The sequence below is a fragment of the Erythrolamprus reginae genome, chromosome 1 (genome assembly GCF_031021105.1).
Source record: "Erythrolamprus reginae isolate rEryReg1 chromosome 1, rEryReg1.hap1, whole genome shotgun sequence".
Classification (NCBI taxonomy): domain Eukaryota; kingdom Metazoa; phylum Chordata; class Lepidosauria; order Squamata; family Dipsadidae; genus Erythrolamprus; species Erythrolamprus reginae.
Genome location: NC_091950.1, coordinates 388,608,793 through 388,627,849, shown reverse-complemented (window position 1 = coordinate 388,627,849; position 19,057 = coordinate 388,608,793). Strand labels below are relative to the sequence as shown.

At 41.7% G+C, this 19,057-nt stretch overlaps 1 protein-coding gene across 2 annotated transcripts in view; it reads right to left on the bottom strand.

Annotated features, from left to right (window-relative positions):
• Positions 1–1,135: 1,135 nt before the first annotated feature.
• Positions 1,136–19,057, bottom strand: part of KIF13B (kinesin family member 13B) — a 216,027-nt gene continuing 198,105 nt past the window's right edge. For both annotated transcript variants that reach the window (XM_070734859.1, XM_070734861.1), the window contains 3 exons: positions 10,021–10,083; positions 4,872–5,904; positions 1,136–1,516 (listed from right to left, as the gene is read on the bottom strand). In XM_070734859.1, coding sequence (XP_070590960.1) covers positions 1,218–1,516; positions 4,872–5,904; positions 10,021–10,083 — 1,395 coding nt within the window. In that variant the 3' untranslated portion in view covers positions 1,136–1,217. The remainder of the gene's footprint in view (positions 1,517–4,871; positions 5,905–10,020; positions 10,084–19,057) is intronic.

Genomic DNA, 19,057 nt, shown 5'->3' with positions numbered 1-19,057 from the left:
AGCCAGGTTTATCACTGGTAAAAATCCAGATCATAAGGAAGGCCCACCCTACCTCTAGGGCTTTGAATTCCCACTTTGCGTTACGTTAACTTAAAAGCAAAGAATGCCAAATGCTGACGTTTCCTTTATAAATACAACAGCACTGAAGGGAATGCTGAAAATAACAATAGTAGTAATAATACCTTTAATAACAGGAAACAACAACATCTGCCTACCAAAGGTCCTTGGGAAAGACATGATAGGTTGATTAAAAAAACCCAAATCCAAGTGAAACATCTGGTTGACTTTGTAGTCAACCATCACAATGAACTAGAGAAAAAAAAACCCCAAAGCCTTCTCCTATTTACTCTCCCATTTAAATATAAAATGTCAGATATGTTAGGCCAGGGGTCTCCAAATTTGGCAACATTAAGATTTGTGGATTTCAACTCCTAGAGTTCCTCAGCCAGCAAAGCTGAGCCGAAGTCCACAAGTCTTAACGTTGCCAAGGTTGGAGACCCCTGTGTTAGACTGTAATCACAGATTGAACCGTCATTCCAGTAAAATGAGGGACAATATTTTCCCTCTGGTATCAACAAGAACAGTTTAAAGATCATACAAGAAGTCTTAAAGGACAGGCACTTTTTCCAATAGGCTGTGGTTTGCCAAATTCTCTGATTCTCAATGGTTTGCTGTGGTTTAATGATGAGCCTTGAAAGGACAAAGTTTTGGTAGTAAGCAGCATTCGGCAGTCTTCCTACAAAATAAGCCCTGCCAACATCTCTTACAGGAGATTTCCTTCGAATGGCTGGGGAATGAAAGGGGAGATTGGGAAAAAAACACTCGGGGAAAGGTCATCATTTGCATCAAGAGTCTCCTGTTACTCCATCATGACAAAGGTCAACACATTTCAGTAAAAGAAAACGAGAATGTGCATGACTTATTTATTTATATATATTTATAAATTTATTTATTAGATTTGTATGCCGCCCCGAGTCTACGGAGAGGGGCGGCATACAAATCTAATAAATAAACAAACAAATAAATAAGTAAACGACACACACCAACACCTCCTCCAAACTGGCTTAGTAGTGCAAAGAAAGGCCATTCAGGAAGGAAGGAAGGAAGGAAGGAAGGAAGGAAGGAAGGAAGGAAGGAAGGAAGGAAGGAAGGGTGGAAGGGTCAGCTTCACACAGTAGTGTTGCGAGCCAGGCAGACATGCCCGTTGAGAAACGCTCTCAGGTAGCCCATGATTTCCTGTTTTCTGTATTCTTTTTACTCTTCTCGGTCTGTTGAACTGGTCCTCCTTCTGTCTTGGCAAAAGCAGTCAAGGAAGCTAAATTGGAGGGAGAGCCTGAGAACGTACCGCTCCGCCGGTGCTCGGTTGTGCTCCCAGTTGTGCCCTGTAGTTTCATTCCAGCACTCCGGCGCCTTGCAGAGCCCGTAGCTCTTTTGACTCGACTTGGCTTCACAAGGAGTCCATAGCCTGGATTGCATTTGAAGTACTGCCGGCCTCCAATTGAGCCATCGTTTTTACCTTTGAGATAAACAGATTTTCTATGAAAACCGTGAAGTAAATGCATTGGGCTAAGACAGTGATGGCGAACCTATGGCATGGGTGCTGGCACACAAGCCACTGTCCTAGCTTAGCTCCAACGGGCATGTGTGTGTTGACCAGCTGATTTTTGGCTCACGCAGACGCTCTGGGAAGATGTTTTTGGCTTCCAGAGAGCCTCTGGTGGGACAGGGGAGGACATTTTTATCCTCCCCTGGCTCCAGGGAAGCCTTTGGAGCCTGGAGAGGGCGAGACACAAGCCTACTGGGCTCCCCAGTAGGGAAATAGACCATTTCTGGCCTCCAGAGGGCCTCCAGGGAGGTGGGGGCAGCTGTTTTTTGCCCTCCCCAGGCATTGAATTAAGGGTGTGGGCACTCATGCATGCCCAATAGCTTATGCACAAGCTCTTTTGGCTGCCAATGAAAAAAGGCTTTGCCATCACTGGGCTAAGGATACTGCCATGCCCAATGGATGCTCATTAATGGGTAGTTCCATAAAACATGTTGCCCCATGACATAGCATCCCGTGGCAGCATCTGGCTGCACATCAGCACCCAGGATACTTTCCTAGTGTGGATGCAAAATGTGGGTTTGGCCACTCAGTAAAGTACAGTGGTACCTCGTCTTACGAACGCCTCTTCTAACGAACTTTTCGAGATACGAACCCGGTGTTTAAGATTTTTTTGCCTCTTCTTCCGAATTATTTTCACCTTACGAACACAAGACGCTGCTGCTGGGATGAAGGGGTTTATTTTCCCCCCCTTTTTTGAAGAAAGAAAAGGGAGGGGCGGCTTGGAGGGGGAAAGACTTTGCAGAGAACAGCGTGCTTGCAGAGGCACTGAAAGGGTGTCTTTTGAAGAAAGAAAAGGGAGGGGCGGCTTGGAGGGGGAAAGGCTTTGCATTAACAAAAGTAGGAGAACAGTGGGCTTGCAGAGGCACTGAAAGGGTGTCTTTTGAAGAAAGAAAAGGGAGGGGCGGCTTGGAGGGGGAAAGGCTTTGCATTAACAAAAGTAGGAGAACAGTGGGCTTGCAGAGGCACTGAAAGGGTGTCTTTTGAAGAAAGAAAAGGGAGGGGCGGCTTGGAGGGGGAAAGGCTTTGCATTAACAAAAGTAGGAGAACAGTGGGCTTGCAGAGGCACTGAAAGGGTGTCTTTTGAAGAAAGAAAAGGGAGGGGCGGCTTGGAGGGGGAAAGGCTTTGCATTAACAAAAGTAGGAGAACAGTGGGCTTGCAGAGGCACTGAAAGGGTGTCTTTTGAAAAAAGAAAAGGGAGGGGCGGCTTGGAGGGGGAAAGGCTTTGCATTAACAAAAGTAGGAGAACAGTGGGCTTGCAGAGGCACTGAAAGGGTGTCTTTTGAAGAAAGAAAAGGGAGGGGCGCCCCCTTGCCTTTCTTCCTTCCCACTCACCCTTTAGCCTAGCCTTGCTTCTTCCACCTGCCCCTTTTCGCTGCTCCTCCCTGCCCTCTGTTCGCCTCCCTTCTAAAGTTTGGGATTTTCCTGAAGGATTTGCACGCATTATTTGCTTTTCCATTGATTTCTATGGGAAACATTGTTTCATCTTACGAACTTTTCACCTTACGAACCTCCTCCTGGAACCAATTAAGTTCGTAAGAGAAGGTATCACTGTATTTCCAATCAGCCAGAGTTCCATCAGTGCTGGACGGGTCAGCCTATTTCCAATCACTGTGATTGAAGGAACGAAGGCCGGTTCCTCTTTTCACTAGAGATCAATCCAAGTGGAAGGTGGCAGAATTTCAAACCACACTGGACATTAAGGAGAAAAGCTCACCCTACTAGTGACTTTTTCCACTTGCACCACTCTACATGGCTTAAGAAAAAATGTGCATGGGCATCTGGCTTACACTGGGAACAGTGAAGGAAACTATTATTTATTTATTTAATTCGACTTCTATGCCACCCAATCCCGAAGGACTCAGGGCGGCTTACAACAATATAAAATATAGAAACAGTAAAAAGAAGTCAAATGTACAATCTAAAGCTATAAAACCCCAATTAAAACTCATAATTAAACTCTCTAGTCAGCAGAGATTCATGCATACCATTCATACAATGTGGCCATGATAGTTGTTAATTCATGGCCCCCAAGTCTGCCGGCAAAGCCAGGGCTTTGTGGCCTAATGGAAGGCCAATAGGGTGGGAGCAATACAGACATTGGCGAGAGGGGGGGAGTTTAACAGAGAAGGCCCTTCCCTGCGGCCCCGCCAACCTGCATTGCTTAGTCAACAGGATCAGGAGGAGGCCAACTCTGAGAGCTCTTATTGGTCTCTGGGAGGTATGCGGCAAGAGGCGGTCCCGTAAATAGTCTGGCCCTGAGCAATGTAGGGCATGGGGTGAGGTATCATCAGTATGCCGACGATACCCAGTTGTACATCTCCACCCCATGTCCAGTCAACGAAGCAGTGGAAGTGATGTGCCGGTGCCTGGAGGCTGTTGGGGTCTGGATGGGTGTCAACAGACTCAAACTCAACCCGGATAAGACGGAGTGGCTGTGGGTTCTGCCTCCCAAGGACAATTCCATCTGTCCATCCATAACCCTGGGGGGGGGGGATTATTGACCCCCTCAGAGATGGTACACAACTTGGGCATCCTCCTCGATCCACAGCTCACATTAGAGAACCATCTTTCAGCTGTGGCGAGGGGGACGTTTGCCCACGTTCGCCTGGTGCACCAGTTGCAGCCCTATTTGGATCGGTAGTCACTGCTCACAGTCACTCATGCCCTCATCACCTCGAGGTTCGACTACTGTAACGCTCTCTACATGGGGCTACCTTTGAAAAGTGTTCGGAAACTTCAGATCGTGTAGAATGCAGCTGCGAGAGCAATCATGGGCTTCCCAAGGTATGGGCAGTCTGCATTGGTTGCCGATCAATTTCTACGGAGAGGGGCGGCATACAAATTTAATAAATAAATAAATAATAACCAACACCTTGAATTGTGCCCGAAGACTAATAGGAAGTCAGTGAATCTTGCGGAGTGTAGGTGTTATATGGATGTAGCTTGCGCGGCTGCATTCTGGACAATTTGGAGTCTCCGAACACTCTTCAAGGGTAGCCCCATGTAGAGCGCTAGACAGACTTCAATTAGAGATAAAGGTCTGAGGGAATTGTCTGTGGATTGAGGGAAACAAAAACAACTACCAAAGCCACCCACAACCATTTCCTGTACACCTGAGGTGTCAAACTTGCGGTCTGCAGGCTGGATACATCATGTGCAGATCACGCCCACTCCAGCTCCATGAAGGAGAAAAACATGGCGATACGTCACATGATGCGAGTTTGACACCTGTACTGTACACCAACAATATTTCTCAACACTTACCTGATGGCAAATCCAATTCGACTCCAACCCAGGTTCCCTCCTGGAAGTCTGTTGGACCAACGTATCTCACGGTGCCCATTTTATTCGTGCCCACAGTTACGTATTCACCTTCTTTCAGCCAATCTGGGATTTCATTGGTTTCTTCAGAGTCAGATGCTGCTGCATCCAATTTCTCTTCAGAACCAGCATCTATGCTGTTGTTCTGGTCCGAATCTTCTGAATTCTGTCTGCTTTTTTCTTCCTCTGAACTCAAAGAAGCTCCTGGATCCCCACTCAACATGCTGGAGAAGGACTTGAGTTCGGATGTTCGTACTCTTTGGATTTTGAAGGGAGACATAGTGCTGGACTGAGAAGACAGGTCAACCGCAGCCTGAGACTTTGAAGGTCCTGTTTTATAAGTGGGAGCATCCTTTGGGACAGAAGGAGGGCTCTCTGATGGTACTGAGATGGTTTTTTGTGTCAATTGTATTTGTTTCTTATTAGGAGAGCTAGAACAGCAATGTGTATCTTGGGTAACTAGAGAGAGAGAAACCTGATCGTCATTTAGAGCAATGGCAGAATCAACAGATCTTGATTTTAAGTTGCCATTATGGCTCACTTTCTCATTGTCCTTGTCAATTTGACCATCTTTAAGGCCAGGGAGAACTGGATCCCTCTTTGGAAGAGAGTGACAACACTGAGGAGCTAAATCAGAACATGATTTTATAGGACCATCTGTTGAAGACACCGCCTTAGGGGTTGTTGAAATTGGGGGGGCATCATTTGTGGTGGAGGTCTGACTACTGGGTTGAAGATGTGGGTCATTTCCTGATGCAAGTGCTTCAGAAAGGGTTGCTGTAGAAACACTGTGAGAGAAGTATCCACTGGAAGCTTCACTCAAGGGGCTTGGTGGACCTTCTTGAGAATCTTGTGCTTGGATGTCCGCTGTGGTCTGCTGTAAAGGCACTTTGGTTGATTTTTCAATGTTCTTCCCCGACTCTGTCAACTGCAAAGCCACCTCAAAAGGTTCTTTGCTGCCTTGTCCTTGGGTAACCTGAAGGATCAGAGGTTGTCAAAGTTACCTTTTGGAAAACATAAAACAACACAATAAAGATATACTAGACATCTGTTTCTTTTTGTTGCCATATCTAAATAGGCTTACAACATTTTGATTTACATTTTGAAGGAAGTAGAAGATAAAAGATGGATTTGGATAAGGGCAGACAAGAGCAACCCTCCTGCATCATCTAAGATCTATCTGTTTTTTAAAAAAATCCCATTTCTAACAATGCTTAATCAGAGGTGGAGGGAAGGCCCTATGTCCTTTGTTCTCCAGCATTTAGAGTCCTGATATATCAGTGATGGGGAACCTTTTTTGGCTCGGGTGCCAAAAGGGTACGCACACACAATAGCGTGCAGTCGTGAGCCCACACTCATAATGCAATGCCTCTGTGCATGCGCACAACTTATAAATTAATCAATTTATTAATTAATCAATCAATTAATTAATTAGATTTGTATGCCGCCCCTCTCCGGAGACTCGGGGCAGCTCACAACAACAATAAAACCATGTCCAACAAATCTAATAATTTAAAAACACTAAAAAATCCTTATTAAAAGCAAACATACACACAAACATACCATGCATAAACTGTTTAGGCCCAGGGGAGATGTCTCAATTCCCCAATGCCTGACGGCAGAGGTGGGTTTTAAGGGGTTTACGAAAGGCAAGGAGGGTGGGGGCAGTTCTAATCTCCGGGGGGAGCTGGTTCCAGAAGGTCAGGGTCACCACAGAGAAGGCTCTTCCCCTGGGTCCCGCCAGCCGACATTGTTTAGTCAAGGGGACCTGGAGAAGGCCAACTCTGTGGAACCTAACCGGTTGCTGGGATTCGTGCGGCAGAAGGTGGTCCTGGTCCGATGCCATGAAGGGCTTTATAGGTCATAACCAACACTTTGAATTGTGACCGGAAACTGATCGGCAACCAATGCAGACTGCGGAGTGTTGGTGTAACATGGGTATTTTTGGGAAAGCCCATGATTGCTCTTGCAGCTGCATTCTGCACGATCTGAAGTTTCTGAACACTCTTCAAAGGTAGCCCCATGTAGAGAGCGTTACAGTAGTCGAGCCTCGAGGTGATGAGGGCATGAGTGACTGTGAGCAGTGAGTTCCAATGCAGATAGGGCTGCAACTGGTGCACCAGGCGAACCTGGGCAAATGCCCCCCTCGTCACAGTTGAAAGATGGTTTTTGCCATCTCCAGGGTTCAGAAAAGCCTCCTGAAGCCTGGAGATGGTAAAAAAAGGGCCAATGAGCCAACCTGAAGTACAGAAATAAATGTCCTGTTGGGCCCTTGGGGCATTTTCACTGGGGAGAGGGGGAAGAGCAAAAATGGTCAAAAGGAAGGCTGAAAATCAGCTGGCTAGTGCACACATGTGCACTGGAGCTAACATAGGGCAACGCCTTATATGGCTCCGTGTGCCACCGGTTCACTATCGCTGTGATGTACAGTTTCTATAATTTATTTATTTATTTATTTATTAGTTGGACTTGTATGCCGCCCCTCTCCGAAGACTCGGGGCGGCTCACAACAAGTAAAAACAGTCACAACAATCCAATTAATTAAAATATTTAACGATTTAAGAAAACCCCATGTAATAGCAAACACACACACAAGCATACCATGTATAATTAACATGCCCAGGGGAGATGTTTAGTTTCCCCATGCCTGACGGCAAAGGTGAGTCTTAAGGAGTTTTCGGAAGGCAGGAAGAGTAGGGGCAGTTCTAATCTCCGGGGGGAGTTGGTTCCAGAGAGCCGGCGCCGCCACAGAGAAGGCTCTTCCCCTGGGACCCGCCAACCGGCATTGTTTAGTTGACGGGACCCGGAGAAGGCCCACTCTGTGGGACCTAATCGGTCGCTGGGATTCGTGCGGCAGGAGGCGGTCTCGGAGATATTCTGGTCCGATGCCATGAAGGGCTTTAAAGGTCATAACCAACACTTTGAATTGTGACCGGAAATTGATCGGCAGCCAATGCAGACTGCGGAGTGATGGTGAAACATGGGCATACCTAGGTAAGCCCATGACTGCTCTCGCAGCTGCATTCTGCATGATCTGAAGTTTCCGAACACTTTTCAAAGGTAGCCCCATGTAGAGAGCATTACAGTAGTCGAACCTCGAGGTGATGAGGGCATGAGTGACTGTGAGCAATAATGATAAAGAAGCAGAGAGAACATATTCCTCTCCCTGTACTTCTTTGTGCTGTTGTTATTTTTCCTTCCAGGATGCATATATGCCCCCATCCCCATGTAATGGCATGTGAGAAAAACTGTGGGAAACTGGGCAAAGCAAACCTGCCAAGGATATGTGTTTTCATTTTAATGCGGCTTTACAACGAAATTAAATAAGCTGATCTGGTCATGTTTCCTAACTCGTCTACTTCATAAGGCTGCATTGTTTGCAATTACTACTGGATATATAGTAGATGGACAGAGAGAAAGAAGTCCCAGTATATCATGCAGGAATTCTTAAGAGTATATCAACAACTCAGAGGCCTTGCATTCATTAATGCCAAGTGTTCATAAGTGCCTTTTCCCATCCCTATGAAGAAAGTGTCACCCATTATTCAAAATGTGAAAATTCTCATAGTCTGAAGAAGACTATGATTTGGGATAAAAGGCATTCAGAATTAACTACTTAGGATACATTGATATCCAAAATGGAGTAATGTATCAGCTTATGGAATTTTTTTCTGGCTCATTTACTGTTCATTTATTGTTTTATTCTATGCATTTTATAGCTTGTATAACTTTGAGATCCTTCGGGCAATGGGAAAAGTAAAAATAGGTTAATAAATAAGTATGCAGAAATAAATAGCATGAATAACATACTAATGAGAGTGTGGCTTATTTCTATGCTAGAGCATTAACAGACTCAAAGGAGGCAGTCTGGCTAATAGGCTGAAAGTCTAGTAGGATTAATATATAAATGCATATAGCGCATGAAATATGACTCCTATTATTTACTAAAAGATCATTTATATTACAGAAAGATATGTTTGCTGTTTGAAAGAGGCAATTTATATGAAGTGGGAAAACAAGCCAGATTTATAAGTCTCTCCCAGTTATTTGGCATAACTCACAGAAGACATAAATCATCATTTCCAAGTCAAGTATCACCTTGTGTAACTCCATATGCCAAGGATGGCTTCCTTCCCAAATGTGTTAACCACAACACTACAAATCCACAACTTTCAGAATTAATGACTCTTTCTATGCTTAACAGTTCATAATATGCATATGATATATATACCCACACATACATACATATACTCATAATATAATAAATATGAAGTAGCACCAGCCAACTTTGAAAAAACATGGGCTTTTGCCAGCCCATGCCCTCAGCAAACTCTTGAGATCGAGATTTCTTTTCTCAATGTCTCCCGATAAGGTTTGCTGCATGTCTATTCCCTATTCTTTCGTTAGATCTTTGATCTAAGGCCACATTGAAAGGAATATTTCTGCAGAAGAAGGTGCAGTCCTTACAACAGGACCTTGGGGGATAGAAAAATAGAATTAACTATGGTGCAACTGAAGCAAGGAAATTGACTCCAAGATGATATTTGCAAAGGAAGAATCGTAAGAAAAATCAATGGATCGGCTGATACTATGCAGTCTAAAATGTGCTACCGGTATCATCTGAGATAAGGAGATTTAGCCACCAAACCTGGCTTCCTGTTTCTTATTCCATTGCATACCTACAACATGGAATACTGCTTATTTGGCATAGTAGTGTGGTTGTGCAATTACTGGCCTCTGGACACCCTAGTGATGACATTACAAGAGGATACTAATCCAACAAGACTTAGACCTTTATCTGTGGAAACTGAGCAATTAGAATGGCTGGAGCATGCAGGATCAAGGCATAAACTAGGATTTTCTTTTCTGACATTAACAACTTAATATGCATTGGGATTCAGATAAATCATAAACAAATGTCTCTAATCTGCACCATGAGCATATATAAATAACTATAACAGCTTTCTGCAATGTCTTGCAGAATTCAGTTCTTTACTGAGTCCAGCAGTAGTTTTGGTATTACTGTTGCCTCCCATCTCCATGTAACAATAATTTAGTTATTCAGCACCATGGACAGTTCAGAAGGACCCACCTGTTGGGTTTTTGCAGGACTGGCTTCAATCCTGGCAGGCTGAACCGTAATTCGTGGGATTGGCTGCAATAAGAAAAGATGTTCCTTTTGTATTAATCTCTGAATGACTGCAAACAATTCTCAAACAACAGTAGAAAGTTACTTACTTCCCAGGTATCATAGTTCAGCCATAATGAGTCCTGATAGCCCAATTCCCTTATAATGCTAAACAGATTTTTTTGGGAGGTGTAAATAAGGGGCTCCATTCTTTTATGACTTTATGTGCACATTAAGCTGTTATAAATTGCTCAACATCAGAGTTAAAAACCTGAGCTCAATGAGAAAACAGTATTTCCCAATTATGGTATTTCCCACTGTAGTTATTGTGCCTACTGCCAGTAACATTATGCTGAAGAGTAATACTCCCCTAGCTTCCATTGTGACTGCCTCCCCCTATAAGCATTCTCAGTCTCTGTTTGCTTGAGTTGAAAATACTGGAGATTCAGTGTAGTATCGTTTCTTGAACTAAGCATTCTTGTTACTAACTTCCTTCGGCATGCTTTCTTAAGCATGCTTTATGGTGCTTTTTTTCCCTAAACATTCAGATAAATTTATATCTCCATCCAACCCGAGAATTTTATTTGATGAACCATTTGTAATACTTTTCTTTGAAGACAATATACTTCCAGTGCTGATATTTGCATTTTTCAATTCATCTTTTTTTAAAAACTGTAAAATTATTCCAACAATAAAATACTTTTGTAAAATAGTCTCCTAAAAATTATTAAAACCTCCCTTACTAAAAGCTACCAAAAATGGTTTCTTAACATGGCAAACCTCTTAAAAGCAGAACAAATTAGCAATTAGTAAGAAAGAGTGCAGAAAAGAGCAACAAAGATGATAAGGGGACTGGAGGCGAAAACATAGAAAGAAAGGTTGCTGGAATTGGGTATGTCTAGTTTGGTGAAAAGAAGGACTAGGGGTGACATGATAGCACTGTTCCAGTATCTAAGAAGTTGCCCCAAAGAAGAGGGAGTCAGGCTATTCTCCGAAACATCTGAGGGCAGGACAAGACACAGTGGGTGGAAACTAATCATGGAGAGAAGCAACCTCCGGGACCGCCTTCTGCCGCATGAATCCCAGCGACCAGGTAGGTCCCACAGAGTTGGCCTTCTCCGGGTCCCGTCAACCAAACAATGTCGTTTGGCGGGACCCAGGGGAAGAGCCTTATCTGTGGCGGCCCCGACCCTTTGGAACCAACTCCCCCCAGATATCAGAGTTGCCCCCACCTTCCTAGCCTTTCGTAAGCTCCTTAAAATCCACCTCTGTCGTCAGGCATGGGGGAATTGACACTCTCCCTCCCCCTAGGCTTATAAAATTTATGCATGGTATGCTAGTATGTATGATTGATTTCTAAATTGGGTTTTTTTAAATTAACTTAAACTTAAATATTAGATTTGTTTACATTGTATTATTATTGCTGTGAGCCGCCCCGAGTCTGCGGAGAGGGGCAGCATACAAATCTGATTAATAAATAAAATAAATAAATAATCCTAAAACTAAGGAGAAATTTTCTGACAGTTAGACAGTGGAACAACGTACTGTACCTCCAGAAGTTATAAATGTTCCAATACTTAAAGGTTTGTAAGAAGAGATTGGATAACCATTTGTCTGAAGTGGTATAGGGTTTCCTGCCTAAGCAGGAGGTTGGACTAGAAGACCTCCAAGGTCTATTCTATTCTATTCTATTCTGTTCTATTTGAACAATTATAAAAGAAAAAGTATATTTACTTTGGAGTTGGTGATTTGCTAGTTTGCAACTTTTTGCCTGCTTCCAGCAAAAAATGAACCCATCTCATTGCAGAAGCTGGATTCACATAATGACCATGTGATTTAGAAACATAGAAACATAGAAGTCTGACGGCAGAAAAAGACCTCATGGTCCATCTAGTCTGCCCTTATACTATTTTCTGTATTTTATCTTAGGATGGATATATGTTTATCCCAGGCATGTTTAAATTCAGTTACTGTGGATTTATCTACCACGTCTGCTGGAAGTTTGTTCCAAGGATCCACTACTCTTTCAGTAAAATAATATTTTCTCATGTTGGTTTTGATCTTTCCCCCAACTAACCTCAGATTGTGTCCCCTTGTTCTTGTGTTCCCTTTCCTATTAAAAACACTTCCCTCCTGGACCTTATTTAACCCTTTAATATATTTAAATGTTTCGATCATGTCCCCCCTTTTCCTTCTGTCCTCCAGACTATACAGATTGAGTTCATTAAGTCTTTCCTGATACGTTTTATGCTTAAGACCTTCTACCATTCTTGTAGCCCGTCTTTGGATCCGTTCAATTTTGTCAATATCTTTTTGTAGGTGAGGTCTCCAGAACTGAACACAGTATTCCAAATGTGGTCTCACCAGCATTCTATATAGCGGGATCATAATCTCCCTCTTCCTGCTTGTTATATTTGATTAACAACACAGCGTTCTGCTTAAAGACCACTGTAAAAATTGTTGAAAAATCAGTCAGACTCAACATATGACCGCAACACATTATGACAGAAATTCTGGTCCCAGTTGTTGTAGTAGTAAGTTGAGGACTACCTGCACTTGACAAGCAATTCTTAAAGATGGGAAATTTCCGTGCTAATCCCAATTTTTTTCCTTTCGTTCATCAGAACATGGGCTGAAAACCCACAGTGGAGGTCAAACAAAACAACCCTCTTGTTTCCTTAGAATTGAAATAATTTCTTTGAACTGCTGCTATAACAAAAAACATTTCTTAATTTCCCTCACAGAAAACCAATGTCTGCTTGTTTTGGTCTCTTTTCCTCGCCGTTTCCACAGATGTAGAAATGTCCACCCATCATTTCCCCCCAGAAAACGTTACATCACTTTTAATTTTTTAAAATCTTCCCTTAAAAAAAACAACAGCTGCTGAAGTCTGTTTTCACTTTTCAGTTATATCACTTCTAACACGTTAATTGCCTTCTAATAAATAATCTTCCATTTCTGTAACGCCCAAGAGTATCTGCATGGTGGCAAAATCACTAACTACAGTAAGCCATCAGCACTGTAAAGCCATAATTTCCATTTGCAGTAATAATATTTTTTTTGGCAAGCACAACAGGAAGATTATTTGGTCCCTTTTAAGATTCCTCCGAACACTTGACCCTCCATTTGGGTGATCGCTACTTCATTTTTTTCTGCTTATCCAATGCACATTACTTCCCATTGTATTCCCACTCCACATTTAACTGCAGGGTGTCTTTTTTTTTTCTATTGGCATTTCACAGTTGCCGTTTCTTCAGAGATTGTTCAGATTGGACCAGATCCTCCTTATCTTTTGCATGTTTATCGATGCACGTAAGCATCTGCAGACATTTCTTTTATGCTAACCAAAAAATGAATATTGGCTCTTCTTTCTGAATAAAATATTTTCATAATCTTCGCTTATTCTGAGGTGCTGCATGATACCGGAGGAGAATTCAAAAAATAAAAAGAAAGAACCAAAAGAACAAAAGAAGTTCATAGGAATAGAGAAATATCTTTTGGGGGAAGAGTAAGAGGGGAACAGACACCAACAACAACTACTTTCGGCTGTGGCGAGGAGGGCGTTTGCCCAGGTTCGCCTGGTGCATCAGTTGCGGCCCTATTTGGACAGGGAGTCATTGTTCACAGTCGCTCATGCCCTCATCACCTCGAGGTTCGGTTACTGCAACGCTCTCTACATGGGGCTACCTCTGAAAAGTGTTCGGAAACTTCAGATCGTGCAGAATGCGGCCGCGAGAGCTATCGTGGGGCTTCCTAGATTCGCCCACATTTCTACAACACTTCGTGGCCTGCACTGGCTGCCGATCAGTTTCCAGTCACAATTCAAAGTGTTGGTAATGACCTTTAAAGCCCTTCATGGCATTGGACCAGAATACCTCCGGAACCGCCTTCTACCGTACGAATTCCAACGGCCGATAAGGTCCCACTGAGTTGGCCTTCTCTGGGTCCCGTCGACCAAACAATGTGGTTTGGCAGGCCCCAGGGGAAGAGCCTTCTCTGTGGCGGCCCCGGCCCTCTGGAATCAACTCCCCCCAGAGATTAGAACAGCCCCCACCCTCCTTGTCTTTCACAAGTTACTCAAAATCCACCTATATCGCCAGGCATGGGGGAACTAAGACATCTCCCCCAGGCTTTCTTATATTTTATGTTTGGTATGTATGTGTTGTATGGCTTTTAACAGTTAGGATTTTTTATATAATTTTTATTATTAGATTTGTTCCATTGTATACTGTTTTTATTACTGTTGTGAGCCGTCCCGAGTCTTTGGAGAGGGGCCGCATACAAATCTAATAAATTATTATTATTATTAAGAAAAGACTGAATCCACGACTTTCTCTTTTTGTCCCTATGGTGCTACCGTCAGGTACATCTATAGCTCCTTTTTCACATTGGGAGAGCTGAAGTAGGTAACCGAAAGCAAATCAGAACACAATATCCCAACCAAAACTCCAAGAACAAAATCTGGAGAGCACAAATCTGCGAGCTTAATGCATAGATTTGTAAAGATCATCCTTGAAGTTTGGAGTTATCCTTCTCCAACTCCACATTGTGTGATGGAATGTTGTCAAATTCCCAGGAGAGAGGATGTGCATTCCGGAGGAGCAAAAGACAATGCAGTTTAGAGGGTTTGCATGAGAGAAAGAGGGTGAAAATGGCTCCCCCCCCCTAATAGTTGCAAGCTCTATATATGATGCACATGCTTTAGTTTGGTAACATTTCTATCTATAGATGAGAAACGTCTTCGGAGAGGGGCGGCATACAAATCTAATGAATGAATGAATGAATGAATAAATAAATAAATAAATAAATTAAAGAAATAAACTTTAAAAAGAAGACAGATACTTAATTTTGCATATCCTGACTGTAGCCAGAATACTATATGCCCAATACTGGAAGGAAAATAATACCCCATAAATAAAATACATGAATGTGCAGAACTAACTAAACTGACTTATGAACTGCAAGACAGAGACACATCAGACTTCTACCCAGACTGGGATTGTTGGTATAATTGGTTGAATCATTACAAATATTCCAAATAAAAATTAATTAAAACTGAAAAGCTCTCTTTCACCTTTCTTGGAAATATTACAAAAGAGACAAATCTGAAATATTATATACAAGAGAAACTGCGAACCTATCGATAGATGGCTATCCAAAAACCATTAGGAGTCTTCGGAGAGGGCAGCATACAAATCTAATAAATAATAATTATTATTATAAACTAAAACGGCTAGAAATAATCTGAACTAAATCTTTAAAGTCGCAATTTAGCGGTCAACATATAGTTGACAAATCAATAGTAAAGATCTTCAGATGGTATCATTACAATTCTATGGAGTTTAAATTTGACTATATAAGATCCAAATATAACCAAATTAAGAATGAAAATGTAAATTATGCTAACCTCAACTTATATATGTTATCCCTACTTAGTGATAAATTACTATATATTAACTTGATATATTCATAAAAATCACTTTTTATAGTCACAGCATTAAGTTTTTACTTTTGTGATGTGTACCACCTACAGTTCACATTTTGGAAATGCTCATTTTGTTATGTCCATATGTTATGTTTGTTTTTTCTTTTTTATAATCAATAAAAATTAATTTTAAAAAAGAAAAGAAATAAGCTCAGAAAAATCTCAATGTTTCTTTTTTGATTTTTGGAGCCTCACATGTTTCTTCTTCACAAGTATTTAATTTGTGTCATAAAATTGAAAGTGGGATAGGATTTCTTCAAAGACTTTGATCTCTCAAAATGAACATTGTTATCCACCACCTCTCCATAACCATAAAGAGTCCAAACATTTATAAGAAATAAATTGTAGAATGCACTCACATGATCTAATGACTCAGAATTGAACATGGAATGGAAGAACTGCCTGCTGAATATAAGTCAGCATGTGGCAAATATTGAGTACGCATTTGATCTCATTGGTGAACGCAGTGGGGTGGTGCTACAATCTGAATTATACTCAGATCACCACAATACAAGCATGCAATGGCTTTACAAGAAACAATAGAGGAGTAGAATAGAATTCTTTATTGGCCAAGTGTGATTGGACACACAAGGAATTGGTCTTGGTGCACATGCTCTCAGTGTACATAAAAGAAAAAGACACATTTGTCAAGAATCATGTGGTATAACACTTAATGATTGTCATAGGGGTCAAATAAGCAATGAAGAAACAATCAATATTAATAAAGATCTTAGGATACAAGCAACAAGTTGCAGTCATACAGTCCTAAGTGGGAGGAAAAGGATGATAGGAATGATGAGAAAAAACTAGTAGAAATAGAAGTACAGACTTAGTAAAAAGTTTGACAGTGTTGAGGGAATTATTTGTTTAGTAGAGTGATGGTGTTCAGGGAAAAAACTGTTCTTGTGTCTAGTTGTCTAGGTGTGCAGTGCTCTGTAACAACATTTTGGGGATAGGAGTTGAAACAGTTTGTGTCCAGGATGCGAGGGGTCAGTAAATATTTTCACCACCCTCTTTTTGACTTGTGGAGTATATAGGTCCTCAATGGAAGACTGGTTGGCAGCAATTGTTTTTTCTGCAGTTCTGATTATCCTTTGAAGTCTGTGTCGGTCTTGTTGCAGAACCAAACCAGACAGTTATAGAGGTGCAGATGACAGACTCAATGATTCCTCTGTAGAACTGTATCAGCAGCTCCTTGGGCAGTTTGAACTTCCTGAAAGTAGCCTGGAAGCCAAGTTTTTAAAAGAAATCTATGCTACCCTTCCAAACAAAGTCTCTTTCAAATGTCAAATGGGATGATTTAGTTGTTTTTTATTATTGGATTGTACATGTTGTTTTTATTATTGTTGTTAGCCGCCCCGAGTCTACGGAGAGGGGCGGCATACAAATCTAATTAATAATAATAATAATAATAATAATAATAATAATAATAATAATAATAATAATTATTATTATTATTATTGATTTTAAAAAATAATAATTGTGGAAAATATTAAAAAACATAACTTCAAATAATGGGGTAAAAATATCACATGAAAACAGGGATGACTGAGTGGAATAAAAATCTATTTCACTTGGATTTTAGGTTAAGACTTTGTATGGAGACAGCCTCGGTTGCACATGTTGATGATCTGAGATGGAGCCAAGGTGAAGGTGGCGAATTAATTCTGATGCTCATCGGTCTCTCACTAGCTTTTGATGCCATTGACCCTAATATCCTTCTGGGCCAACTCTGGGGGTTGGAAATAGGAAGAGCTGGTTCTCTTATGTCTTCCAGAGTAGGTTCCAGTTGGTATTGGCTTGGTGTTTGATTGTTATTTTACTTCCTAGACCTCTCCTCTGTGGGTGCCACAGGATCTGACACGCTCTCTCCTTCTATTTAAAGTCTACATGGAATTACTTGGTCAGTTTATTTACTGGTCTGGGGTTTGATATCACCAGTTGGCTGGCGATATCCAATTATATATTTTGATTCCAAGCCAGGTTCTATCCCAGTGCCCAAAATTTATGTAGGGTTGGATGGGGAGGAATCATCTCCAACTCAATCCTTCCAAGACCAAGTGTTCATGTTAGAGCCAACTAGATCTGGAGAATTCCATCAGAGAAGATTATTTTCCCCACCACTATCATCACCCAGGACAATTTTATATATAACTTTTTGGGATTGGGGCTGATGCAAGAGACCATATTATCCTGTGCAAGAATCCACAGGAAATGCTGCTATCTTCATCATCGTCCTATGGTGACTGAGTATAACTGTCCTCTATTATAGGACCAAAGAAAGCCAAGAGAATACCCTCCATTTCACCAGCAGCACTATTTAAACTTATTGATAACACTTAAGCACCCAGCACTTTCATCTAATGTGATTTATGAAAACATCGGTTCCAGCAACAATAGTAAAATTTATGATGAGCACTTAGTGCATTTGTGTATTGCCAAGTAGAAAGTGCACTTCTATTTTTAAGCCATGATTCTATTCCTCATCCCTCAGCTTCACTCCGATAATCCTCACAAGATAAGTTGGTCAAGGAAATGGTAGAGATCGTAGTAGAAATGGGAATTTGCAACTATGAAGTAAGGAGAGTATTTATATCTGGATGCTTAGGAAATCTTTGGTGGACATACTTTAGGAAGCCTGATACTCAACTTGGTTTGGAAAACGAATAAAACCATGAATTGTTAAGAAGCAAACTAGCACCTGAGAATGAACTGCCAAGTCCAGAATTTTATTTCTTAGGAAATTATCTTATAATTTACTGCTTTTTCATCTAAAGCTAACCTTCTAAAACTCCCAAGGGACCACATTGACTTGAAATTGGGAATTATATTCACAACAGGTTTGGCTGACACCTGCTCAGAAAAGCTGAGTTACAGTCGTATCCACAGTAGAAGAAGAATAAAGGAGAATCATGAATGGTCTTACACCATCTTCCAAACAACTCCACCAAAAGTGAAAACTTTTGCCAGATGCTTCACACACACACACACACACACAAGTTTGCTATTTTATTGTTTAAGGTGCCTAGTTCAGATGAAAATGAAGGGAACATGAAATTATTATTATTATTATTGTTGTTGTTGTTGTTGTTGTTGTTGTTGTTATTATTATTATTATTATTATTATTATTATTTAGATTTGTATGCTCTCCGAAGACTCGGGGCGGCTCACAACAGTAATAAAAAACAGTATAACAATGGAACAAATCTAATAATAAGAATTATATAAAAACCCCAACAATTAAAAACCATACAGTACATACATACCAAACATAAAATATAAGAAAGCCTGGGGGAGATGTCTTAGTTCTCCCATGCCTGGCGATAAAGGCGGGTCTTGAGTAACTTGCGAAAGACAAGGAGGGTGGGGGCCGTTCTAATCTCTGGGGGGAGTTGATTCCAGAGGGCCGGGGCCGCCACAGAGAAGGCTCTTCCCCTGGGGCCCACCAAACGACATTGTTTGGTCGACGGGACCCGGAGAAGGCCAACTCTGTGGGACCTTATCGGCCGCTGGGA